This window comes from Lampris incognitus, chromosome 12 (genome assembly GCF_029633865.1).
Source record: "Lampris incognitus isolate fLamInc1 chromosome 12, fLamInc1.hap2, whole genome shotgun sequence".
Classification (NCBI taxonomy): Eukaryota; Metazoa; Chordata; class Actinopteri; order Lampriformes; family Lampridae; genus Lampris; species Lampris incognitus.
Window position 1 is genome coordinate 23,492,180 of NC_079222.1, and position 27,977 is coordinate 23,520,156.

The 27,977-nt window shown below is 45.2% G+C and overlaps 2 protein-coding genes and 1 pseudogene across 5 annotated transcripts; 2 read left to right on the forward strand and 1 right to left on the reverse strand.

The window, feature by feature from the left end:
* Positions 1-381: 381 nt before the first annotated feature.
* rabepk (Rab9 effector protein with kelch motifs) lies at positions 382-7,606 on the forward strand. Of its 4 annotated transcripts, XM_056290331.1 has the most exons (9): positions 539-559; positions 1,856-1,974; positions 3,864-3,918; positions 4,008-4,162; positions 4,337-4,492; positions 4,746-4,910; positions 5,236-5,385; positions 5,584-5,733; positions 5,850-7,606. In XM_056290331.1, the coding sequence occupies exons 3-9, from the start codon at positions 3,866-3,868 to the stop codon at positions 6,071-6,073; spliced, it is 1,053 nt and encodes a 350-aa protein (XP_056146306.1). In that variant the 5' UTR covers positions 539-559; positions 1,856-1,974; positions 3,864-3,865; the 3' UTR covers positions 6,074-7,606. The 4 variants fall into 4 exon arrangements, with proteins under 4 accessions (XP_056146307.1, XP_056146306.1, XP_056146304.1 ...); XM_056290332.1 differs by lacking the exon at positions 1,856-1,974 and having other exon boundaries at positions 382-559; XM_056290329.1 differs by lacking the exons at positions 539-559; positions 1,856-1,974 and adding an exon at positions 1,991-2,226.
* Positions 7,607-9,708: 2,102 nt separating this feature from the next.
* LOC130121576 (rab9 effector protein with kelch motifs-like) lies at positions 9,709-14,085 on the forward strand (annotated as a pseudogene).
* Positions 14,086-14,542: 457 nt separating this feature from the next.
* On the reverse strand, positions 14,543-19,905 carry hspa5 (heat shock protein 5). Its single transcript, XM_056290328.1, has 9 exons — positions 19,798-19,905; positions 18,314-18,459; positions 17,597-17,828; positions 17,335-17,472; positions 17,141-17,253; positions 16,652-17,042; positions 16,304-16,541; positions 15,518-15,685; positions 14,543-15,427 (listed from the first exon to the last, which is right to left on the reverse strand). Exons 2-9 carry the CDS (start codon positions 18,427-18,429, stop codon positions 14,859-14,861), a joined length of 1,965 nt encoding a protein of 654 aa, XP_056146303.1. The 5' UTR covers positions 18,430-18,459; positions 19,798-19,905; the 3' UTR covers positions 14,543-14,858.
* Positions 19,906-27,977: the final 8,072 nt, after the last annotated feature.

The window sequence follows — 27,977 nt, forward strand, 5'->3', positions numbered from 1 at the left end:
GGAGCCTCAGCAAACTGTCAGCGAAACCAGTTTGTTTTTTTGTTTGTTTTTTTGGGGGGAGGGGGGTGTTCCCCCCTTTTTCTCCCCATTTGTACTTTTTGGCCAATTACCCTAATCTTCCGAGCCGTCCCGGCTGCTGCTCCACCTGCTCTGCCGATCCTGCCACGTGCTTCCTCTGATACATGTGGAGTCGCCAGCCGTGGGGCGTTTCACCAGGGGGACGTAGCGTGTGGAAGGATCACGCTATTCCCTCCACCACCACCACCACCCCCCACCCCGAACAGGTGCCCCCACCAACCAGAGGAGGCGCTAGTGCAGCGACCAGGACACATACCTACATCCGGCTTCCCACCCAGAGACACGGGCAATTGTGTCTGTAGGGGCGCCCGACCAAGAACTGCCGTTCCCCATGTTGGTAGGCAACGGAATAGACCGCTACGCTACCCGGACGCCCCGTGGACAATCTCTTAGCTATATATAATACACTTGTTCAGAGATATGGACACCAACTTGAAATGTTGTGAACTCCAAAGGGGCTGACTGAGTCGTGTCTGAGAGAGTAAGTGATGTTCCGTTATAGAAATAGTTGTAATACACCTTTATTATACATTTTATTCTATGAGTTATGTGTTCAGGCCCATAGTGTGAAGGCAAAGCATTATGAGTGGTAATTGTTCAGAAAACAAAAGGCAATGTTATATTCACAGCAGAGACGGTATTGTTCACAGTGAAACTACGCTACCCGGTGGACGTAGAGAAGAAGGGCAGGTGGTCGTTCACGAGCCAGAGCGAGCGGTCATGTTAATAAAGCACGTTGTTGTTCAGTAAGAACTCGTCCGTTTGGCGCATAAGTACAAAACAGAAACATTACAGATCCCTCCTCCGTTGCGCTCCCCGAGGCTTCTTCCTATTTTTTCTCCCTGTTAAAGTTTTTTTTTTTTTTTTTAGGGAGCTGTTCCTTATCCGATGAGAGGGTCTAAGGACAGGATGTTATGTTGCTGTAAAGCCCCTTGAGGCAAATTTGTAATTTGTGGTATTGGGCTATACAAATAAAATTGACTTGACTTACATTGATCTAAGAAACACCCTTTAATTTATTTATTAATTTAACTACTTTTTATTTAGAATGTTTCCATTATTTTGTTTCAATTTTTTTTTTCTTTTATAACTGTACTACTCAGTTGATAGAGATGCGTTATGGGGGGGGGAGAAAGGGGGGGGGGCTCTGTGTTTATATAATTGTTATTCATTTGCAAACTGAAAACCAATATCTACTACTACTACTACTTTCGGCTGCTCCCGTTAGGGGTCGCAACAGCGGATCATCCGTTTCCATTTCTTCCTGTTTTCTGCAGCTTCCTCTGTCACACCAGCCACCTGCATGTCTTCCCTCACCACATCCATAAACCTCCTCTTTGGCCTTCCTCTTTTCCTCTTCCCTGGCAGCCCCATATTCAGCATACATACATACATACATACATACATACATACATACATACATACATACATACATACATACATACATACATACATACATACATACTATATATATACATACATACATACACACACATATATATATATATATATATATATATATATATATATATATATATATATATATATATCAACATGCATTTTTCCTGTATCTGTGTTGATATTCCGCTCCTCATTAGTTGAGCACTTATAACACCATTGGCGGTTTCGAAAAAAGTGTGTGTGTGTGTTAAAAAATATTACGGGTGCAATGGAGGGAAAAAACAGACGTTTTGGTTCTTGGCTTGGCATGCATGACATAATTTTCGCCCTTGGGAAACGTCCCTTTACTGTAAATCTCCTCAATTCATGCTTCCAGATTAGTCAGTGGCGGTAATGCGCCATCTTTTGTTTGCCAACCACCGTAAAGTAACGAAGAAGAAGAAGGAGGCGGAGAAGAAGAAAAAGCAGCGGAAGAAGAAGCGAGGAAGCGTTTAAGTATTTTCATTTTACCTTCTAGTTAATGAACGCACTATTAGTACTCGCGGAGGTTTTTCTCTAAGAAGGTTTTTCTTGTGGTGATTTTCCTTATTGGAGTAGTGGGTCTAAGGAGAGGCGGTGTCGTGGGTGTAGGCTGTGTATCCCTGCTTGTAAAGTCCTTTTCCACTACGTTGTAAATTGGACTTTACAAATACATGTTGCCTGGGAGTTCACACCGGCATAAAAAGAATGATCGCAGGAACATATCAGGCAAGAGTACACCACGTTAACAACAGCTGCCGAAAAGAGCGTGATGCAAGTTAGTCTGATACAAAAGCAGTTCATTCAATTCCGAAAATGTGACTATTGTGCACAAATATATATGTATGATGCAAAGCACGCTGCCTGCTACGTATAGCCATGAAAAGATCCCTCAGAGAGGCAATTTATCTCAGACCAGTTAGTAAGATATTAGTTATGTCAATTAAAGACTGTTAACATATTAGCTGGGTCAATATTGTATCCCCGCGACCCTGATAAGCGGCTTGGATAATGGATGGATGGAATATTGTGTTAGCTATGCTAACGTCGTTACAGCGTTGACATAGTTTGTTAGACGAGTATGCGCAAATAAAGTGAATTTTCTTCCGGTTCAAGCAACAGCCGACGATGATCATGTGTGTTTACGCCTACGTGAAATATAGACCACTGCACTTCCGCGTTCGAACGTCAGAGCGGGGGGCGCTAGAGGGGGATAGAAGCCGGCAAGTTTGAACACGGTTTAAATGGCTAACTATGTCGCTACGTTGGCTGCTGCGGACAAGAACCGATATTTGCGAAAAATTCGCAGTATCGGTGGCCAGTGTCCTTTCAAGGGACAGTAGTCCGGGTGCATGGGGTCCTTTGCATTACACCCTGAAATGATAAAAGGCAAAAATTAAATCACACATCATGACCTAGAGCAGCCATGGGGAAAAGACATAGGAACTAGGCTACATTTTCAACAAATGTTTGCATTTTATTCAATTATTACTTTTTACTGGATTACACATGACTGCATACAATGATGCATGATATACTACTCAATAAGGATGACAATAATGTGATAACAATGTTTGCATTTTAACTGGGTAAGGGAGACCGGGGTAGTTACTCCTTGTTTCTAGGAAAGATAAACAAAATTGAGCATGTGACCAAATATTCAGGGGGGAGGGACCATTTTATGATTTTTAATGGATAAAAATACATATGGGTTTGAAGAATGTGATCTCATTCAGACAGGTTTAGCTAACTGTGGAATTCCATATAGCCACCGGCTCTTGACATTTTGGTGATTATAAAATGTAGAATAGACGTAACCTAATATTAGCTAGTTAAACTAGCTAACATTACCAATGATGAAGTGCAGACCGCAGACGTAAACATGTTTGCTGTCAGGATCCCAAAGTTGTCCATCCTTGTCTTTCCTTCTGATCGCCTGGAGCCATTTCAATCGTTTTTCTCCCTCCTTCTGCCTTTTAGGCAATACAAAAAAACGAATATTTGGGTTGTTTTTCTTGTTAACGGTACAGTCCACCACACAGCAACTTTTGGGCATCGTAGCTACAGCTAGGCTGCGTATCTAATACAGTGCGGCTTGGCGGCTTGGGTTTTCTATCCCCCTCTCCTGGCGTCCTGTTGTCAAGGTACCCGGAATTCCTACCGTTACAATGGCAGCGCCAACAAAGACCCTTTCGGGTACTTGGTATCCACATAGTCAAGAGTTCACCAGATTATCATAGCCTAAATTTTTTTTAAAAAAATCAATGATTGAAGGGTTCTTTGTCTAACTTATAAAAATGTGAAATGACCATCAACACAAAAATTTGGCTGCTGATTTGATTCTCAATTCTTTTTATGTTTTACAGCCATGGAATTTCTCCCAGTTCTTGACCCGACAGATAAACCAAGAGAAGGAATATGGTAAAGGGGTGGAGGCTAATTTATTGCACTATTGATGTCACATAGTAGCTACCTTGTACAGTTTGTTGAAATTGTGTTTTTGTCAACAGGTATTCCTTGATACCGAGGGGAGGCGGTCCAGGTGTTGGTGTAGGCCACACCTGCTCCTACATACCCTCTGGTGATAAAAGCAGGGGGGAAATTGTAATTGTTGGTGGAGCCAACCCCAGCGGCAGTTTCACGCAAACTTATGTCATAAATCTAGGTAGTATGTTAACATACTATTAATGATGTGTTAACCGTAGCACAAATAGTTGCTTTTCAGGGCTATGTACATCACTTTCATCTCTGAAAGCACAATGTTGTAAATACATGGTTTATGTAAAATGTGCATATAAATTGAAGCTTCTTGGATTCTTAATTGTCCTTTTTGGCTCAGACAATTATGAATGGGACATTCCAGAGTGGGACGGTTTGGAGGCCAGGTATGAACACTGCAGCTTTGTGCCAGAGAGCTGCCCACAGAGCCTGTGGGTGTTTGGTGGGGCACAGCAGAGTGGCAATCTCAACTGTATCCAGACCCTACCATTCAAAGGTAAAGCCTAACTTAAGATGGGTATATTTATGTATTCATTTAACTCATAAAAAGTTAGACTAGAGCAGATATGAAATCAAATGCATATTGATTCACTTGTTTCTCTGTTGACAATAATCCTTAACATTTGAATAACTTAACTAGTCACTATTGTCATGTTGTGATGTTTTGACCATGTCACAAGACTGCATGTATAGTATGTGATGACAGATTTTTCTTTTCGGAGTAGTTAATTTGGGTCATAATTAATCAGATGGTGGGTCACGCTGGAGGAATGTGTTGGTCGGTGGGAAACCTCCCTGTCCCAGGACGTACCATACCAACTCAGCCTGCATTGGGGACAATCTTTATGTCTTTTCTGGTGGGGAAGCAGGGGCTTCCCCCGTCTCAGATCCTGTACTTCATGTCTTTGATACAGGTTAGTAGTGGATAAAATAATCCATTGATTCATGTTTTCGAGATAGTGTTTGAACAGTTGTGACAAATCCAACTTGAAATTAGAGCCATCACATGTCAAAAATGTTTAAACTTAAACTTTCTATATTGTTAGGTCACTTGAGAATGTCAACATAATATGATTTAACAATATACCCTAGCTTAATAATTAGTAATACTTAAGAGGAAAAAAAAACATGGGTAAAGTGGTGACTCTGGACTGAAAAAGAATTAATTGTACTTATTTTGTCATGTATACCCCATGTTTTGGAGCAACCAATCCCCATGTGCTTTCATTCTATTTCTAGTGTCCTGTTCCTGGTCACAGCCTGAAACACAAGGCAAACAACCCCCTGCCAGGCACGGTCACATTATAATAGCACTAGGCTCAGAGATCTACATTCATGGAGGCATGGCTGGAGACAAATTCTATAGTGACATGTACACACTGGACACGGGTAAACTTGAAGTTTCTGATGTGCTAAAAGATTTGCTATTTTCCCGCTGCCTGGCTTTTTTTTTAACTTATTACAATGAACTAATGCCTCAGACATAATTGAAAAACTATTGAGCTTAACATAAGTGAATCTTAACAGTTTCTAGTGTTTATTTTAAGGGTTTATCTTTCAAGTAACCTGTCAGTGTACCTTTTTAAGGTAAAATGAAGTGGGAGAAAGTACAGACCAAAGGAGACACCCCACCAGGTGTAGCAGCTCATTCTGCTGTAGCATTGGGCAAGAACATCTATGTCTTTGGAGGAATGACTTCAGATGGAGCCAGCAACTCCATGCACAGATTTCACACTGGTATGGCTGTTTCCTGATGCCCTTGTTACATGTGATAACTATTCAGTACCTTTATGAACTGTTCAGTATTAACCCTGGCTATACTAATATTGATTTTATTCCAACTCTGCTTACAGAAAAAAGACAATGGAGCCTCATGACATTTCAAGGGGATATGCCACCAAATCGTTTAGACCATTCAATGTGTTTACTACCATGGAAGGTTTTTACTGAAGATGAGGTTGGTCAGGCCAGGGACTCAGCTGTTGTTGCAGAGACACTTCACTTGGCATTTATATTTGGAGGGATGGACACTGATGGAGTCTTGCATAGTGACTGTGTTGCAACTATGATAACATAGTGTAATGTACTAATGTGCCCGAAATGTATATACTGCAACTTGACAAGTTTGTATTAATGTTTAACCAAATATTAGTGTACACTGATGGGGTTTTTTTCCAATGAAGAAGAAAGAAAGCTACTTTATTTTTGTCATTGTACCGGTTACAACACTAATCCTATTGTATAGGAGCAGTCGGCAGCTACAGCAACTTCAATGGCTACATAACCTTAATTTCGTTGTCACCTGGGATTACGCTACCCTAAGGTAACAGTAACTTAATGTATTACATGGCACGGTGGCCCAGTGGTTAGCACTGTTGCCTCACAGCGAGAAGGTCCTTAGTTCAAACCTCAGGCTGTACCAGGTCCTTTCTGCGTGGAGTTTACATGTTCTCCCCATGTCTGTGTGGGTGTTCTCCCACTATCAAAAAGACATGCATATTAGGGTTAATACTCCTGCCTGTGCCCTTGAACAAAGCAATGGAAAGAAGAACTGGAGTTGGTTCCCAGGCGCTGCAGCTGCCCACTGAGTAGAGAGAGACAGGAAAGGCAGGTGATGACATGCAACAAAGGGCCCAGGCTGGATTTGAACCCAGGCCGCTACGGTAAGGACACAGCCTTATGTGGTACGCGCTCTGCCAGGTGAGCCACCAGGGTGCCCCATTTTGACACTTTTCTGCCATTACTATCCATAGTTGTAGACTGAAAGAGATGGTTAATGCCAAATACTTGTTGCCACACTCCTAGATCCTATTAAATCATTTTGAAAAATATCTGGATACAAAATTAATCATTCAAAATCATCTATAATGTTACTTAATGACTTAGAGAGGAAAAATAGCCATGTTAGAGGGGCAGCTCAGGTTGGACGGTTTGGAGACAAAGCAAGAGAGGCGAGATTGAGATGGTTTGGATGTGTGGAGAAGAGATACTGGGTATAATGGGAGAAGGATGCTGAATATTTAGCTGCCAGGGAAGAGGAAAAGAGTAAGGCCAAAGAGGAGGTTTATGGATGTGGTGAGGGAGGACATGCAGGTAGGTGGCTGGTGTGACAGAGGGAGATGCAGAAGACAGGAAGAGATGGAGATGGATGATCCACTGTGGCGACCCCTAACGGGAGCAGCCAAAAGTAGTAGTAGTAGCTATGATAAAGGTTTGATTTCATCTTTGTGTGGCTTGTTTGAATCTTGGTCTGATGAATCATCAGAATCAAAACTGAGTTCATGGAAGGAAGATATAGATGTTGAAATATCTTTAGAAGACTGGAGTAAGACATGTAGGAAGGCTCAGAGACAGACAGTCAACAGTAGCTTGAAACTTATACAGTATAAATGGCTGATGCGTACATATATAACTCCTGTTAAATTGCGCAAGTTTAATGATAACATTCCTGATATCTGTATCAAGTGTAATGAGGCACGAGGGACACTATACCACCAACCATCACTTACAAAGCAAAGAGTTTAAATGCATAGAAATGTGTATATTGCAAGCTAAACATATAATGGCTCTTAATTGGAAAATGTAAATGGGCCAAGGATCTGAATGTGGATTAAATAAATGGCTTCAAACATGTCAATGGAAAAGATATTGTTAGACGTAAACAAAATATTTTTGATGATATCTGGAGATCTTTCATGTATTTTTTAATGGATAATGTTAATGTTGGTAAACTCCTTCAGCAGGAACAAGCTCTGGGGGAGTAGGGTACCAAGATCTTTCTTTTATATCTGTACTCACTTGATAGGGATGAGTAATGGGAGTGAGAACGGGGGGGGGGGGTGTTCCTGTGTTTTATATAATTGTTTTTCATTGTATAATCTGATGAGATTTGCAAACGCAAAGCCTAAATATATTGTCAAAAAAACTTTTCATGAGGCAATTGGGGGGGGGGGGACAGGCCGTTTTGGCCCTTGGTTTGGCATGCATGACATAATTTGGCCCTTGGGGAACCCTGATCTAGACCGTCACTCTCCTCAATTCATACTTCCAGATTAGTCAGAGGCAGTAATGCGCCCTTCTTTGTTTGACAGCCGCCGTGAAGTAACGATGAAGAAGAAGCAGCAGCACGAAGGAAGCGCCTTAAATAGTTTCATTTTACTTTCCGGTTAATGTTCGCAGTTAGTTCTCGCTGAGGTTTTTCCGCATTTTTTTTCTAATAGGGTTTTTCTTGTGGTGATTTTCCTTATTGGAGTAGTGAGTCTAAGGATAGGCGGTGTCGTGGGTGTAGGCTGTATATCCCTGCTTGTAAAGTCCTTTTCCATACATCCATCCATTATCCAAACCGCTTATCCTGCTCCCAGGGTGGCGGGGATGCTGCAGCCGGTCGCAGCAGTCATTTGGGTGGCAGGCAGGAAGACACCCTGGGCAGACCGCCAGTCCATCACAGTGCTAAGTCCTTTTCCACTACGTTGTAATTTGGACTATACAAATACATGTGGCCTGAAAAGAAAAAAGTGATCGCAGGAAAATATTTGGCGAGAATACACCACCTTAACAACAATTGCCAAAAAGAGCGTGGTGCAAGTTAGTCTGATACAAAAGCAGTTTATTCAATTCCGAAAATGTGACTATTGTGCACAAATATGTATGATGCAAAGCACGCTGCCTGCTACGTATAGCCATGAAAAGATCCCTCAGGCCATTTACCTCAGCTAGTTAGACAACATCAGTTACGTCAATTAAAAACTATTAACATACTGGCTGGGTCAATATTTTTTCCCCAAAAAACGTTTATTTACAGCAAACAATTGTCATACAGAGGGAAAGAAAAAAAAGTACAGACCAGGGGAGTTCAAAGTCCACTCGTTTCAAGTCCTCTCCCGAGTTCAAATAAAATGTACTTTCTTTAAAATATCGAACGTCTTTATAGCTTTTTTTTATTTTCACATTTTCAATTAAGGTGCCACACTGCTGGAGTTCAACAACAAATCGATAAAAGCAGGGTTTGGAGTCAGACCATTTAGATTTGTGGATGTGGAATTTACCAAGAATAATCAAGAAGGTGAATTATATAGGTAATATAGCTGCCCATCCCATAAAACACAAACTATAACATCACATCAAATACATTAATCTGTACATTAGTACTCATTTTCCATTTATAAAGTCGTGTGTAGAGGAGCTCAAGCAGGAGTCGTGACAGCTTTCTCTTTCGGCTACACAACGTGCACCATTTATTCCTTCCACTATTACAACAACCTAAAACCCGCGCAGCGGAAGTGTGTCACTGTAAACCCGAACCAAGGAAACAGCAGCTGTAAACTAACGTTCCTACTAGCTCAATAAGGGGAATTATGTAGCCCCATAACCACTACACGTGCATAATAATCCAAAATAACTTTGAATGGGCACAGTGAAAAACCAAATGAAATATAGTTTCTCTATCTGAATTACAAAAAAAACACAAGTATATTCCATATTTAGCTTAAATCTTTCCGAGACTTCTTTAGCAGGGTAAATTCGATGTATGGCCGGGTCAATATTGTCTTCAGAGATGCTCCTATACTAGCGTCATTACAGTTTGACACGTTGTTGAATGAGCATGCGCAAATACAGTGAATTTTCTTCCGGTTCAAGCAACAGCCGACGATGAGCACGTGTGTTAACTCCTCCGTGAAATGTACGTGATCAGCCGGTATTCCTACCCTTACAATGCTAAAGCCAACAGAGACCCTTTTCCAGGTACTTGTTATCTACATAGTCAAGAGTTCACCAGGTCATCATAGCATTAAAAAAACAAAAAACAAAACAGTAAACGATTGAAGGGTTCTTTGTCTAACTTCTAAAAATATGAAATGACCATCAACACAAAAACTTGGCTGCTGACTTTATTTCAACTCTCTTATGCTTTGCAGCCATGGGATTTCTCCCAGTTCTTCACCCGGCAGAAAAACCAAGAGAAGGGATATGGGAAAGGGTTGGAAGTTAATTTATTGCACTATTGATGTTACATATACAGTGCATCCGGAAAGTATCCACACCCCTTCAATTTCCCCACATTTTGTTATGTTACAGCCTTATTCCAAAATGGATTAAATTCCTTTTTTTTCCTCATCAATCTACACGCAATACCCCATAATGACAAAGTGAAAAAGGTTTTGTAGAAATGTTTGCAAATGTATTAAAAATAAAAAACTGAAATATTGCATGTACATAAGTATTCACACCCTTTGCTACGACACTCAAAATTGAGCTCAGGTTCATCCTGTTTCCACTGATCATCCTTGAGATGTTTCTACATCTTGATTGGAGTCCACCCGTAGTAAATTCAATTGATTGGACATGATTTGGAAAGCCACACACCTGTCTGTATAAGGTCCCACTGTTGACAGTGCATGTCAGAGCAGAAACCAAGCCATGAAGTCAAAGGAATTGTCTGCGGACCTCCGAGACAGGATTGTATCGAGGCACAGATCTGGGGAAGGGTACAAAACATTTTCTACAGCTTTGAAGGTCCCGAAGAGCACAGTGGTCTCCATCATTCGTAAATGGAAGAAGTTTGGATCCACCAGGACTTTTCCTAGAGCTGACCGCCCAGCCAAACTGAGCAATCGGAGGAGGAGAAGGGCCTTGGTTAGGGAGGTGACCAAGAACCCGATGGTCACTCTGACAGAGCTCCAGCGTTCCTCTGTGGAGATGGGAGAACCTTCCAGGAAAACCATCTCTGCAGCACTCCACCAATCAGGCCTTTGTGGTAGAGTGGCCAGACAGAAGCCTCTGCTCAGTATATGACAGCCCACTTGGAGTTTGCCAGAAAGCACTTAAAGGACTCTCAAGACCATGAGAAACAAGGTTCTTTGGTCTGATGAAACCAAGATTGAACTCTGGCCTGAATGCCAAACATCACGTCTGGAGAAACCAGGCACCTCTCATCACCTTGCTAATACCATCCCTACAGTGAAGCATGGTGGTGGCAGCATCATGCTGTGGGGATGTTTTTCAGTGGCAGGAACTGGGACACTAGTCAGGATCGAGGGAAAGATGAATGGAGCAAAGTACAGAGATCCTTGATGAAAACCTGCTCCAGAGCACTCAGGACCTCAGCCTGGGGCGAAGGTTTACCTTTCAACACGGCAACGACCCTAAGCACACAGCCAAGACAACCAAGGAGTGACTTCGGGACAAGTCTGTGAATGTCCTTGAGTGGCCCATCCAGAGCCCAGACTTGAACCCCATTGAACATCTCTGGAAAGACCTGAAAATAGCTGTGCAGCGACTCTCCCCATATAACCTTACAGAGCTCAAGAGGATCTGCAGAGAATGGGAGAAATACCCCAAATACAGGTGTGCCAAGCTTGTAGCTTCATACCCAAGAAGACTTGAGGCTGTAATCGCTGCCAAGGGTGCCTCAACCAAGTACCGAGTAAAGGGTGTGAATACTTACGTACATGCAATATTTCAGTGTTTTATTTTTAATAAATTTGCTAAAATTTCCACAAAACATTTTTCGCTTTGTCATTATGGGGTATTGTATGTAGATTGATGAGAAAAAAATGAATTTAATCCATTTTGGAATAAGGCTGTAACATAACAAAATGTGGGGAAAGTGAAGGGGTGTGAAGTTTCCGGATGCACTGTATGTAACATCAATAGTGCAATAAATTAGCTACTTTGTAGTTTGTTGGAATTGTGTTTTTTTCAACAGGTATTCCTTGATATCGAGGGGAGGCGGTCCAGGTTTTGGTGTAGGCCACACCTGCTCCTACATACCCTCTGGGGATGAAAGCAGGGGGAAAATTGTAATTGTTGGTGGAGCCAGCGGCAGTTTCTCGTAAACCTATGTCATAAATCTAGGTAGTATGTTAACATAGTGTAACGTGCATGGATAAGTAGACACGCTGGCCGCTGGCTTGCGGGTCTGACCCATTAGTCGAGCGGTTAGCGACGTCTTCTGCGGTACGTGCGATACGGGTTCGCTTCCCAGCCGCGGCAGTTCCTGTGGTTGCGTTGTCCCCCGAGTTCGCTACAATAGAGTTAATGATGCGTTAACCATAGCCCAAATAGTTGCTTTTCTGGGCTATGTACATCACCTTCATCTCTCAAGGCACAATATTGCAAAGACATTCTTTGTATAAAATGTGTATTTAAATCGAACCTTGGATTCTTATCCTTTTTGGCTCAAGACAATTATGAATGGGAGATTCCAGAGTGGGAAGGTTTGGAGGCCAGGTATGAATCAACATTGCAGCTTTGTGCAAGAGAGCTGCCCACAGGTGTTTGGTGGGGCACAGCAGAGTGGCAATTGCAACTGTATCCAGACCCTGCCATTCAAAGGAAAGCCTAACATAAGATTGGTATTTTTTTATTTATGTATCTCATAAAAAGTTGGACTACAGCAGATATGAAATCAAATGCATATTGATTCACCCATTTCTTTGTTGACAATCTTTAACATTTAAATAACCTAACAGGCACTATTGTCATGATGTAATATTTTGACCATGTCACAAAACCTCATGTATAATATGTGATGAAAGATTTTTTTTTCCAACACTCAATATATTAGGTTTAGTGTTCATTTTCTGAGTAATTAATTTGGGTCATAGTTAACCAGATGGTGGATCACGCTGGAGGAATGTGTTGGTCAGTGGGGAAACCTCCCCGTCCCAGGACGTACCATACCAAGTCAGCCTGCATTGGGGACAATCTTTATGTCTTTTCTGGTGGGGAAGCAGGGGCTTCCCTCGTCTCAGATCCTATACTTCATGTCAGTGATACAGGTTGATGTTTCATCCATCAAATGTCAAAAATGTTAAACTTTCTTAATTGTTAGGTCACTTGAGAATGTCAACATAATATGATTTAACAATATACCCTAGCTTAATAATTAGTAACACTTAAAGAGGAAAAATACATGGGTAAAGTGGTAATTCTGGACTCAAACAGGATTAATTGTACCGATTTTGTCATGTTTACCTCATGTTTTGGAGCAACCAATCCCCATGTGCTTTCATTCTATTTCTAGTGTCTTGTTCCTGGTCACAGCCTGAAACACAAGGCAAACAACCCCCTGCCAGGCACGGTCACATTATAATAACACTAGGCTCAAAGATCTACATTGATGGAGGCATGGCTGGAGACAAATCCTAGTGACATGTACACACTGAACACGGGTAAACTTGAAGTTTCTGATGTGCTAAAAGATCTATTTTCCTGCTGCCTTGCTTTTTGACTTACAATGAATTGATGTCTCAGGCATAATTGAAAAACTATTGAGCTTAACATAAGTGAATCTTAACAGTTCCTATTGTTTATTTTAAGGGTTTATCTTTCAAATAACCTGTCAGTGTACCATTTTAAGGTAAAATGACGTGGGAAAGTACAGACCAAAGGAGACACCCACCAGGTGTAGCAGCTCATTCTGTAGCATTGGGCAAGAACATCTATGTCTTTGGAGGAATGACTTCAGATGGAGCAGCGTGGTGGCACAGTGGTTAGTGCAATTTTCCAACCTTGAGGGGTTATCCTTTGTGTGGAGTTTGCATGTTCTTCCCGCATCTGTGTGGGTTTCCTCCGGGTGCTTCAGTTTCCTCCCACAGTCCAAAGACATGTAGGTCATGTGAATCGACCCTACTAAATTGTCCCTAGGTGTAAATGTCGGCCCTGTGATGGACTGGCAGCCTGTCCAGGGTGTCTCCGCGCCTGCCGCCCAATGACTGCTGGGATAGGCTCCAGCATTCTGCGACCCCAATTGGGATAAACAGCTTGGATAATGGAATTCAGATGGAGCTAGTAACTCCATGCAGATTTTACACTGGTATGGCTGTTTCCTGATGTCCTTGTTATATGTGATAACTATTCAGTGCCTTTATTAACTGTTCAGTAATAGCCATTACTATACTAATATTAATTTTATTCCACCTCTGCTTACAGAAAAAAAGACAATGGATCCTCATGACATTTGAGGGGCTACGCCACCCAATCGTTTAGACCATTGGAAGGTTTTTACTGAAGATGTTGGTCAAGCCAGGGAGACTCAACTCTTGTTAAAAGACACTTCACCTGGCGTTTAATATTTGGAGGGATAGACACTGACGGAGTCCTACATTGTAATTGTGTTGCGACTATGACAACAGTGTTAATGTACTCATGTGCCCGAAATGTATATACTGCAACATAAAAAGTTTGTATTCATTTTTAACCAAATATTAGTGTACACTGGCAGTTTTTTCCAATTAAGAAAAAAAAGCCACTTAATTTTTTGTCACATACCGGTTAAAGCCAATCCTCTTGTATAGGAGTAGTTGTAAGACAATGACGTGGCTCCTATTTCAAATGACTAGGTTCAGATATGAACATTCTATCAAATATCTGAAATCAGTGCCTTTGAATTTATCACCTCCCTCCCAACACTTTTCTACCATTTCTCTCCATAGTTGTAGACTGAAGGCAAGAGTTAATACGAAATACTTGTCGAAATATAAAATTTATTTCCAGTAGAAGAGCTTTTCTACAATGACCAGATTCAATAAATACAGTTAACATTGCCTTGCAAGCTCGACTGAATAGCCCCCCCACCCACTCAACTAAGCCCCTCCCTTCCACAGAACCCCTTCAGGACTGCCTGAGAACAGCAGCAACAAGCCTCGAATCCGGGCCGATTAATATCTCCGCCCTCAAGCGAAGAGAAAACCCCCTCACATTGAAAAAAATGTCTTCAGGAAAGTCAATATGGTCGTTTTGTTCCACCCCGTTCAAACCATTCCACTCACCCTTTGAGTCCAATCAGTTCATTATGAACATCTAGGTGCCACTATACCAGGGAGGTAAGGGGCAATTGAGAAATGGAGTTGTCCTTCTACCTACAACTCATCCTTCTCATCCTGCTCACCATCTCCACCCTCAGGCGGGTTTGCATCAGTACTACCATAAAGCTTGCTGATAATGGGCTGAACCACTTCCTCCAGCTCCTTCTTCTTGGCCTGAAACTCCTCCAAAGTGGCATCCTGGTGAGATTCCATCCACTCAATTTTCTCTGATACTGCTTTCTCGATGGTTTCCTTTTCCTCGTCAGACAGCTTGCCGCCAAGCTTCTCTTTGTCACCCACTTGGTTCTTCAGTGAGTAACCATAACTCTCCAACTCATTGCGGGCATCAATGCGTTCCTTGAGCCTCTTGTCTTCATCAGCAAAACGCTCTGCATCATTAACCATACGTTCTATGTCCTCAGGTGTGAGGCGGTTCTGGTCATTGGTGATGGTGATCTTGTTCTTATTGCCTGTGCCTTTGTCCTCAGCAGTAACACGTAGGATGCCATTGACATCAATCTCAAAGGTAACCTCAATCTGAGGCACACCACGTGGAGCAGGAGGGATACCAGTCAGGTCAAAGGTGCCAAGTAGATGGTTGTCTTTGGTCAGGGGACGCTCACCTTTAAAAAGGGAAAATTAAGATTCAAAGTTGTGCAACATAAGCATCTAGCAGACTGGCAAATTCTCAACAAGTATAAATCTTCCCTTACCTTCATAGACCTTGATGGTGACGGTAGGCTGGTTGTCTGAGGCAGTAGAAAAGATCTGGGCCTTCTTGGTGGGCACCACACTGTTCCTTGGGATCAGCTTGGTCATTACTCCTCCAACAGTTTCAATACCCAGGGTAAGGGGACACACATCTAGAAGAACCACGTCACCTGTAACACAACAAAAGTAAACACGTTATTATTGTCTTCATGCATCATAATCCAGGTTAAGAAAATCAAAGAAAAAGTTGAGTCTGTTCATCTGGACACAGTTTGAGAAGCGTTTCATCACTCATCCAAGTGATAAGTTTCATATGCAGATAAAAGTGACCAATGAGTAGTTTCAATGGCCATGTGTACTATTCACACACAGAAGATCTAATGTGTAAGTCTAAAACCCATCTATAGGCCAGTGCACTCTTTCAAGGATGAGGAGGTACACATCCTTGATAGGGAGGAACACTGGTTTGAGCGGGAAGTCCAAGCAGCCATCGATGTGAAAAGGGAATGACCATCCCTGAACCACTGCAACCATTCCCCAATCTTCTGTGAATCATACACATTGGCATTGAAACTAGTTAATACATATGAAACTGATAGTTATGCCACTGTATTGTTTATAAGGGTGGGGATAACTGCAGTCAGTTGAGACTGAAGCGGTCACTTAGATGAGTGATCAAAAGGTTGCTCTCAATAAATGTGTCCAGATGAACCGATTCTTCTGTCTTTGATGTTTGTATTGTATTGTATTACTTTGTACTGCCAAGCAGTCTCAGAATGGTGACCTACCAGTGTCCTCCTCTCCAGACAGCACACCTGCCTGAACAGCAGCCCCATAGGCAACAGCCTCATCTGGGTTGATACCCCTGGAAGGCTCTTTGCCATTAAAGAACTCCTTCACCAGCTGCTGGATTTTGGGGATACGGGTGGACCCTCCAACCAAGACAATCTCATCAATGTCAGACTTCTTCAGGTCAGCATCTTCTAGCACCTTCTGTACAGGCTTCATGGTAGAACGGAAGAGGTCCTAGAAAAGAACGTTTGAGGGCTTGATTAATAAAATGTTCTAAACCGAGTTATTTGTTGCACTGTAGTTCTCTGTGCTTTAAGTCTGACCTAAAGAGCTGGTTGACTTACCATGTTGAGCTCCTCAAACTTGGCACGAGTCAGGATCTCAGAGAAGTCTTCTCCCTCAAAGAAGGACTCAATCTCAATTCGGGCCTGATGCTGTGCAGACAGGGACCTCTTGGCCTTCTCAACCTCACGGCGCAACTTCTGCATAGCCCGGTTGTCCTTGCGCACTTCTTTTCCAGTCTTCTTCTTGTACAGCTTGATGAAATGCTCCATGACACGCTGGTCAAAGTCTTCCCCACCCAGATGGGTATCACCATTGGTTGCCACCACCTCAAACACGCCGTTGTCAATTGTGAGGAGGGAGACATCAAAGGTGCCACCGCCCAGATCAAACACAAGAATGTTCTTCTCACCATCCCTCTTGTCCAGACCATAAGCAATAGCAGCAGCAGTTCTGTACAAGACAAGAGTGAAACATGATGTTAAAAGGAGCTTTTCTCGAGTATGTCTTCAAATAAAGGGACCATTAGAACATTTCAACAAGATACATACGGCTCATTTATGATTCTCATAACATTCAGACCAGCAATAACTCCAGCATCTTTGGTGGCCTGACGCTGGGCATCATTAAAGTAGGCAGGGACAGTGACCACAGCATGTGTGACCTAAAAAGACAAGTGTGATATTAGATTCAAGGACCGGTCATCCATTTAGTTGAGATTTGCACAAAATTTAAATTTCTTTACCTTCTTGCCCAAGTAAGCCTCAGCAGTCTCCTTCATCTTAGTCAGTACCATGGCAGAGATCTCCTCAGGGGCAAAAGTTTTCACGTGACCACTAGAAATTTCAACCTGGATATGGGGCTTACTCTTCTTCTCAAGAACCTTAAGAAAATAAAATCCTCTTGGTATTATCATATAAACAATTTCTGAAGCCATTTATGTATTGCAACTAAATACTGTGTCCTCAAAGTGTCAAAGTCAGGTTTGTAATACATAAGGGACTTACTGTGAAAGGCAGGTACTTGATGTCCTGTTGTACAGATGAGTCGCCCCAACTCCGACCAATCAATCTCTTGGCATCAAAGACAGTATTCTCAGGGTTGGAGGTCAGCTGATTCTTCGCAGCATCACCAATCAGACGCTCACCCTCGGTAGTAAAGGCCACATAGGATGGAGTGATGCGATTTCCCTGGTCATTGGCAATGATTTCCACCCGGCCACTCTTGAATACCCCAACACTAAGAAAATTATTTACCATTACTGTCAAGCAAAACATTACCATCGAGTGTCGTCTCATTCATCATCATCATCACTTGTCACTGCCACACCGTCCCCTCATTGCAGCACGGAACAATCGACTATTGACCAGGGGTGGGCAATCTTATCCAGAAAGGGCCAGTGTGGGTGAAGGTTTTTGTTCCAACTAAGCAATTACACACCTGATCCCACTAACCAACCAGTAGTCTTTGTTGAAAGACTTTGTTCCTTATCCGATGAGAGGGTCTAAGGACGGGATGTTGTGTTGCTGAGGCAAATTTGTAATTTGTGATACTGGGCTATATATATATAAAATTGATTTGATTTCAAGAACTTGATTAGGAGACACAGGTGTGTAATTGCTTGGTTGGAACATAAACCATCAACCACACTGGCCCTTTCTGGATAAGATTGCCCACCATATTCCCTAAATGCAGCCAAAGCAACAGCCGCCATTTATTCTTACCATGAGTAGGTGGTCCCAAGATCGATCCCAACTACTGTTCCCACGTTCTCCTTCTTATCGTCGTCGTCAGCAAACGCTGTGCAAGCAACCAGCAGTATCACACATACCAGCTTCATCTTTGCTTGCTTTTGAGGATCTGCGGAAAGCTGTTTAACAGGAAACTGTGTCAAGCTATTGCATTCAAGAAAGAAGCCACTTTATTTTTTTCCAAGTCATGCACTTTCGATAGGTTGACCGACATGTCAGCTACGAAGAACTAATCAAGTAAAAAGAAAGAAAAAGCCACTTTATTTTGTCAGTGTAGGTTACAATGAATTTTTTAAAACTCCTCCCCTGTTAGTAGCTACTGTAGCACGGTGCCCCAAAACAACCAGATATAAAAACGGGTTTCTTTCCATAGGCTGTCATTCAAATTAACGCTTAACACTGTCAAATAAATCCAACAATTTTGTATATCATCGGCAGTCATTCGGGGTCGAGCAGACACTGTCCTCCCTCTGAGTCCTCAGCCGCATAATGGGAGGACGCCTGCGCGTGGCAGCTTTTTACGCGGAGTGGGTGATATTTTGTATAAATTGTACTGCACATTGTACGTATATTGGTACGCTCTGTCATGTACATCTACCTCAGGAATGTAAGGAACCTGCTAACATATATTTCAGCATCTCTGCACCTTTATCACCTCTTATTTCGCCTGTATAAGCCAAACCTTGTGTGTATGTCTGAAGATTGTTGTGTTATTCTATATTAAGTACACAGAGAGCCACGAAACCGGGGTCATATTCCATGGAGTGCAAACCTACATGGCCAATAAACATGATTCTGAAATTTTGTTTGCTGCATTTAACAGTGGTCATCAACCCTGCTCCTGGAGAGCTACCGTCCTGCTGGTTTTCACTCCAACCCTAATTTAACACATCTGATTCAATTAATGAAGGTCTTGGTATGTAGGTAAGCAACAGAATCAGGTGTGTTAAGGAGCAATGGGCAGCTGGGGCGCAGCGCCCGGAAACACAGCCAGTTCTTTTCCCGTTGCCTTGGTCAGCGGAACAAGTAGGAGTATTAACCCTAACACGTATGTCTTACAGATACAAATAAATACTTTTGGACAACGAGACTTGATTATCAGCGGGAAAAAAAGAAAAGGTTTTGAGACGCTGAAGTACATGGGGTGGAGCCCTCTGATGAACAAGACCGCCCCCGCCCCCACCCCATCCACCGGTTGGCTAACTAACGTGCTAGCAAGAACCTCGCGAGGTAATGTATTCCTTACGGGCTTTTACATCGTGGTAAATGTGATACAAAATAAGGTTATCCGATGTTTTAACTGACAGACAATGTAGTTAACTGGTGGTATTAAGTTAAAACAGCAATGTTAAGCATGCAGGCCGACCGACTGTAGTTCACCGTTATCTCTCCATACTACAGAGAAATTGACCCCTTATCAGAACATTAAGAGTATATATCATGAATTTCATACTTACAAGTGATTAATGAATGTTGTCTCGGTGTAGGCTCAACTGACAAGACAGAACAATCCAGAATCCCCCCCCCTCTTCTTAGCGTTTTACGTACTCAAAGACAAACTGAAGTGATACTGAATGAATGGCTCTCTCGTATATAACACCTCTTCCCCGTCGTGGAGGTCTACGATTGGCGATAGAGCAGCTCGTTGGAAGGCGCAGATTGGCTGCCTCAGACATGCTGGCCGCCGCTGATTTGCGTACGTTTGCTCAAATCGACGTCATTAGTCATACCTCGATGTACCGGCGCTGGTAGGCTGTACGTCCAGTAAATCACGTTAATGAATATAGCTGGTGCAATGAGAAAACAGTCATCAGGATAGTCATCAGTCAGTAGAGGGGGGTAATTTTCGCATTTTTATAAATTTGTAGGACATATTTGGTTTCATGCTACCCAGTCCAGTGGACATAACTGTAATGTAGGCATGAGTAAATTAGATGTTACATCAGTGAAACAAGGTTGTATGTTAGTTACATCAGATAACGTAACCCCCCCCCCACACACACACACACAAATTGTGGCTTGCTTACTATGCTTACTAAATATGCAGACTGTCCAATAGTGGACATTGTATGCATTGTATGCATAAAGGTATCCACTGTCTATATAGTGGACATCATTTTAAACATGTGAAAAATAACAAATACAGTGTGCTCTTCAAATATCTAAATAGGTCAAGGTGAGGTACCTGGTTGGCCCTGCTCTATTTTCAGCTATATACTATAACACTTACATAATGGTGTTCACTACCACCAGTCCAAGTATAACCATATGTATAATCTTTGTGAGATCAAATGTTACAGAAATACCAGACTTATTCCAAAGAACATAAGTGGTGTTTTTCTTGATGGTAATGTCTGTTCTATTTCTTTCAAGGTTGCAGATATTTGCCTCTTCAAGTGTGGCTATTAACATCAGGTACCTGGAGAATATTAGAAAGGATTTGTGTAACCATAATTTTAATGTATCGTAGCTTATCATATGTTACACCACCAGGCACAAGATACAGGAAAACATACCGTAGCGAAGAAGCTACCCCGTCAGAATTGTGCCCTCCTGTTTTACCCATCAGGCACTGCGTTCAGATTGTCAGTTGTTATTAAATGTTTTGTAAGTGTTTTATGTGGTTTTATGCGTTTATGTGATTACTGTTTGGTGTTGTGTAACCTTGGTACTGAAACCCTGATCAACTTTGTTGTTCGGTTAGATAACCCCCATGTATTGTGTCGTATTTCTCTTAAGTTCTTGTCTCTGCGTGAGTTCAATAAAGGAGACTGAAAAGTTACCTTTGTCGTTACTTCTGCGTTCGCCACACTGGTGTCAGAAGTGGGATCGCAGCCAATACCCACAAAACGAAGATGGCAACGTCAAGCAGAAACTTCGATGTAGAGCTCCGTGAGATTGAGGACTTCATCGGGCGTCTTGAAAAAGAGCTTTCCCGGGGAAAGAGCATCGACGTTCGGAAGATGTCCCGCGGAGGAAGGGCCGACGGAGCCAGCGACCCCCGTCCTTCAGGACCCGACACGACCGGCCGGTTCAGCGGTTCGGAGGCGGCGACTGCCGCCGAGAGGTCACGGCCCACTCTGATTTCAACGCCGACCACATGTCCGCCGGCCGCCGCCGTCTCACCGCCGTCCATCCACTATCAACAGCCGCCATGCCGCCGCCGGCCGCCGCCATTACGTCACCGGTCACCGTCACCACTTCGCTGACCAACGTCACTACAACCCCAGCACCCCCTGCTAATGTGATGCTGCCATCCCCAGGCATCTTCAAGCTCCCACGGTATGCGGACACCACGGCCCTGGAGCCATACCTAGCTCAAGTGAAACTGGTAGCAAGTCACAACCAGTGGAGCACCCAAGACACTGCTGCTCATGTTGCCCTGGCGCTCGAGGGGAATGCGCTGCAGGTATTGCTCGACCTTATGCCATCAGAACAGCAGGATTACGAGACACTGGCCGCTGCTTTAGAATGACGCTTTGGTCAACGGGTCTCTACTGACAGCATGCGAGACCGACTTGCCCGCCGGCGCCGCCAAGAGGGCGAGACCCTGGGAACCTATGCAGCAGACGTGCACTTCTTTGCACATTGTGGCTACCCCACCTTTGATCCAGCAGCTCGTGACGAGTTAGCCCTGAGTGCCTTCATCCAGGGGCTCACCCCAGAAAGGTTGAAGGAGCACCTCCGCATCACGGCACCTACATCCTTCAAGACTGCATTGGAAGAGGTGGAGAGGGTGGAGGCTGTGATGGCCCCACACAACCAACCAAGACCCCGAGTGCATCAGGCTGAGGTCCTCTCTCAGATGAAGGAGACGTCGAAAGAGGGGTCGTCTGCCAGGCTCGTCCGTCACCACGCCGAAAGCAACCAGGCTGACGCCATCACCCTTCAGACCTTGGTCGCTTCGTGATCCATGCTACCGCTGTGGAGAAGCGGGGTACAAGGCCCGCGACTGCCCTGCCCCTGCACCACGACACCGTAGCGCTCCCCAGTCGGAAAACTAGAATGGGGTGGCACCGCGGGGAGACTGCTACCCAGCCAACCGACCATATCCCCCATTGAGAACTCTTCCCAGATCGGCAGAGTGGGCCACGCACACGCTCTCTATCTTTGTTGCTCCATTGGTGGACACTGCTGCTGGGCCCTTGTGGACACAGGGTCCACCATCTCCATTGTGTGTCCAGGGGTGCTGCCAGAGACAGAGTGGAGGCCCACCACCTCTAAAATCAAAACTGTGACCGGGGAACTAACCAGCATGCTGGGGAAGAGAGCACTGCAGGTGCAGGCAGGGAAAGCTGCAGCCACCCACGAGTTTTGGTTGGCTGAAATACAAGACCCTTGCATCATCGGGCTGGACTTGCTGACTCACTGGGGGGCTCTGGCCGATGTGTCGAGTAATGCCATTCACCTCGGCACAGAGACCCTGGCCCTCCGGCACTGTCCAGAGAGGAAGGTGGGACGTATCCACATCCGGCCAACTCCACCTGTCACCATGCCGCCCCCACCCCCGCTGCCAACCGAGGGGATGACGACACTGTCCGGCCCACCAACAATGACGACGACCCTCACTGAGGCTACCATTCCTCAGACACCCTCGCCGGACACTGTTGCCGCCATCCAGGATCTGTATCAGCAGAGCAGTGAAGGGCTGGACCCTCATCAGAGCCAACAACTGAAAGACCTGCTCCAACAGTTTGCTGAGATTTTCGCTGCACGCGAAGAGGAGTGCACCCAGACCAACCTGGTGCAGCACACAATCGACATTGACACAACCCCGCCCATTAGACTGCGACCCTACCGGTTAGCGCTTGCCAAGCGTGAAGCTGAAGAACGGATGATTCTAGAGATGGCTGCGGCCAGGGTGATAGAGCCATCCAACAGCCCTTGGGCCGCCCCTGCCATCCTGGTCAAAAAGAAGGATGACACCTGGAGGTTCTGTGTGGACTTTCGTCGGCTGAACAATGCAACTCGTAAGGACTCCTACCCCTTGACCCGCACTGACGACGCTCTGGACCACATCGCAGGGTCACAGTGGTTCAGCTCACTTGACCTACGGAGTGGTTACTGGCAGGTGGAGCTGGCACCAGAAGCCAGACCCAAGACGGCCTTCACCATTGGTCAGGGACTCTGGCAGTTTCGTGTGATGCCCTTTGGTCTCTGCAATGCACCCACCACGTTCGAGAGACTAATGGAGAGGGTGCTGACTCACATTCCCCGCAACCGGTGTGTGGTTTACCTTGATGACCTTCTGGTTCATGCCGCTGACATCGAGCTGGCCCTAGAGAACCTCCGTCAGGTCTTCCAAGCCATTCGGGGAGCGGGCCTGTGCCTGCACCCCAAGAAATGCCACCTCCTTCGACGTGAGACCAAGTTTTTGGGCCATGTGGTGGGAGCAGAGGGCGTGGCGGGTGGTAGTTCTGCACCAGGACCGTTTGGCACCTTACCGCCCCTTGGCTGAAGAACCTGCAGATCAGTTTAGCCCACCCAGGACGGTCCCTCCTACACCCACAGGCCCTACCAATCGGACGGACAGTGGGGAACAGGGACTCGTGCCCCCACGGCGGCGGAGACGGTTTCCCCTTCGCTATAGGGACTTTGTTGTCGGCTGAAGACAGGCGACACACTGGAGGGGGTAATGCAGCGAAGAAGCTACCCCGTCAGAATTGTGCCCTCCTGTTTTACCCATTAGGCACTGCGTTCAGATTGTCAGTTGTTATTAAATGTTTTGTAAGTGTTTTATGTGGTTTTATGCGTTTATGTGATTACTGTTTGGTGTTGTGTAACCTTGGTACTGAAACCCTGATCAACTTTGTTGTTCGGGTAGACGACCCCCATGTATTGTGTCGTATTTCTCTTAAGTTCTTGTCTCTGTGTGAGTTCAATAAAGGACACTGAAAAGTTACCTTTGTCGTTACTTCTGCGTTCGCCACAATACATTCAAAATGTACTTGGCTACGAGTTAATTTTTCTCACCTAAATGCCAAAATACATAAAATATTGGCAAACATTTTTTTTCACTCAAATACATGTATTGGCACATTGCTATACAAAGCTCCATGCCTTGGCAAATTTGAAACAGAATTCAAACATTTCTGAACAAGCATTTTCCTAACCAGAGTATATTTTAGTGTTTATCTGTTTCATGTATGTATGTATGTATGTATGTATATGACATGTAGGTCAGGTGAATCGGCCATACAAAATTGTCCCTAGGTGTGAATGTGTTGGCCCTGTGATGGATTGGCAGCCTGTCCAGGGTGTCTCCCCGCCTGCTGCCCAATGACTACTGGGATAGGCACCAGCACCCTGCAACCCGAATTTGGATAAGCAGCTTGGATAATGGATGGATGGACAGATCTGTTTCATCAGTTTTTAATCTGATATAACATATCGAGCGTGACACTACATTACTATATCATCTCATCTCATCTTCAGCCACTTTTCCAGGGTCGGGTCGCGGTGGCAGCAAGCTGAGTAGGGCACTCCAGACGTCCCTCTCCCCAGCAATGCCCCCCAGCTCCTCCTGGGTGATTCCAAGGTGTTCCAAGGCCAGATTGGACATGTAGTCCCTCCAGCATGTTCTGGGTCTTCTCCCAGTTGGCCGTGCCTGGTCAACCACCAAAGGAAGGCGCCCAGGAGGCATCCTAATCAGATGCCCGAACCATCTCAACAGGCTCCTTTCGATGCGAAGGAGGAGCGGCTCTACTCCAGACTCCCTCTGGATGTCTGAGCTCCTCACCCTATCTCTAAGGCTGAGCCCAGACACCCTACAGAGGAAACTCATTTCAGCCGCTTGTATCCGCGATCTCACCCTTTCGGTCAATGCTCAAAGCTCATGACCATAGGTGAGGGTTGGAACGAAGATTGACTGGTAAATTGAGAGCTTTGCCTCCCGGCTTAGCTCCTTCTTTGCCACAACAGTCCGGTACAATGTCAGCATTACTGCTGATGCCGCACCAATCCGCCTGTCAATCTCCCGCTCCATCTTACCCTTACTCGTGAACAAGACCCCGAGATACTTGAACTCCTTCACTTGGGGCAGCAACTCATCCCCAACCCAGAGGGAGCAATCCACCATTTTCCGGTAGAGAACCATGGCCTCAGACTTGGAGGTGCTGATTCTCATCCCAGCCATTTCACAGTCAGCTGCAAACCGCCCCAGTTTGTGCCAGAGGTCGTGCTCTGATGAAGCCAACAAAACCACATCATCTGTGAAGAGCAGAGATGCAATTCTAAGGTTCCCAAAATGGACACACTCCTCACCTTGGCTGCGCCTTGAGATCCTGTTCATGAATATCACAAACAGAATCAGAGACAAGGGATGACCTTGGCGGAGTCCAACACCCACTGAAAACGTGTTTGACTTTGTGCCAAGAATGCTAACACAGCTCTCACTTTGGTTATACAAGGACTGGATGGCTTGTAGCAACTACCCCGGTACCCCATACTCCAGCAGTACCCCCCCCACAGAGTGACCCAGGGTACACGGTCATAAGCCTTCTCCAAGTCCACAAAACACATGTAGACTGGCTGGTCAAACTCCCATGCCCCCCTCAGCACTTCCGCAAGGGTAAAGAGTTGGTCCATTGTTCCACGGCCAGGACGGGATCTGCATTGTTCCTCCTGGATCTGAGGTTCGACAATTGGTCGGAGCCTCCTTTCGAGCACCCTAGAGTAGACTTTCCCAGGGAGGCTTAGCAATGTGATGCCCCGATAATTGGAGCACACCCTCCAATCTCCCTTTTTGAATATGGGAAACACCACCCCAGTCTGCCACTCCACAGGTACTGTCCCCGACCTCCACGCGACACTGAAGAGGCGTGTCAACCAAGACAGCCCAACAATGTCCAGTGCCTTCAGCATCTCAGGGTGAATCTCATCTACACCCGGCACCTTGCCACCGAGGAGCTTTTTAACTACCTCAGAGACCTCTGCCAAGGATATGGGTGGGGCTTCCCCTGAGTCTGCAGACTCTACCTCCTCCACTGAGGACGTGTTAGTTGGGTTCGGTAGCTCCTCAAAGTGTTCTTTCCACCACTCGACAACATCCCCAGTCCGGGTCAACAGTTCCCCTCCCCGGCTGAACACAGCCTGAGTCAAGCCCTGCTTCCCCTTCCTGAGTCGCGGGATGGTTTGCCAGAACTTCCTTGAGGCCAACCGAAAGTCCTCCTCCATAGCCTTGCCGAACTCCTCCCACATCTGAGTTTTTGCTTTCGCGACCGCCGAAGCAGCAGCCCTTCTGGCCTCGTGGTACCATCTGCCTGCTGCTTCAGGAGACCCCTGGGCCAACCAAGTCCAAAAGGCCTCCTTTTTCAGCCTGACAGCTTCCCCCACCACCCGTGTCCACCAGCGGGTTCTTGGGTTGCCGCCTCGACAGGCATCAATGACCTTTTAACCACAGCTCCTGCCTGCCACATCTACAATAGAGGTTTTGAACATGGCCCACTCAGACTCCATGTCCCCAGCCTCCCTCGGGATACATGAGAACTTCTTCCGGAGGTGGGAATTGAAGACGTTACAGACAGGGGCCTCCGCCAGATGTTCCCAGTTCACCCTCACTACATGTTTGGGTTTGCCAGGTCTGTCCGGCAGCCTTCCCCGCCGTCTGATCCAACTCACCACCAGGTGGTGATCAGTTGACAGCTCTGCTCCTCTCTTCACCCAAGTGTCCAAAACATACGGCCGCAGATTTGATGATACGACCACAAAGTCTATGATCGATCTTTGGCCTAAGGTGTTGTGGTACCAAGTACACTTATGAACTACCTTATGTTCGAACATGGTGTTTGTTATTGCCAATCCATGACTCGCACAGAAGTCCAATAACAAGGCACCGCTTGGGTTTAGATCAGTGAGGCCATTCCTCCCAATCACGCCCCTCCAGGTTTCTCCATCGTTGCCCACATGAGCGTTGAAATCCCCCAGCAGAACTATAGAGTTCCAAGGTAGAGCCCCCAGAGACTCCAAGAAGGCCGGATACTCCTAACCGCTATTCGGTGCATAAGCACACACAACAGTCAGAGCCTTTCCCCCAGCAACTCACAATCGTATAGAGCAGCGTTTCTCAAACCTCTCCTGGCGGACCACTTGTCCTGCATGTTTTAGATCTCTCCCTGCTCCAACACAGCTGATTTAAATGATCAGTTTTGTTATTAGGCAGCTTCGGGAGCTCATAACGAGTTATCATTTGAATCAGCTTTGTTGGAGCAGGGAGAGATCTAAAACATGCTGGACAAGTGGTCCGCCAGGAGAGGTTTGAGAAACGCTGGTATAGAGGCAACCCTCTCATTCCCCAGGGAGAACTCTAACACGGTGGTGCTCAACCGCGGACTTGTGAGTATCCCCACACCCGCCTGGCACCTGTCACCTTGGCCAACTCCGGAAAAGTAATAAGTCCAGCCCCTCTCCAGGTGTTTGGTACCAGAGCCCATGCTATGTGTGGAGGTGAGTCCAACTATATCTAGTTGGTACCTCTGCAACTCCGAGCAGGAGCTCAGGCTCCTTTGCTGCCAGAGAAGTGACATTCCACATCGCGAGGACCAATCTGCGATGTCGGAAGTCGGCATGCCCCGGTCCCAGCCTTTGCATGTTGCCCGGCCTGCATTGCACCCTACCCCAATGCTCATCCCCGCATGTG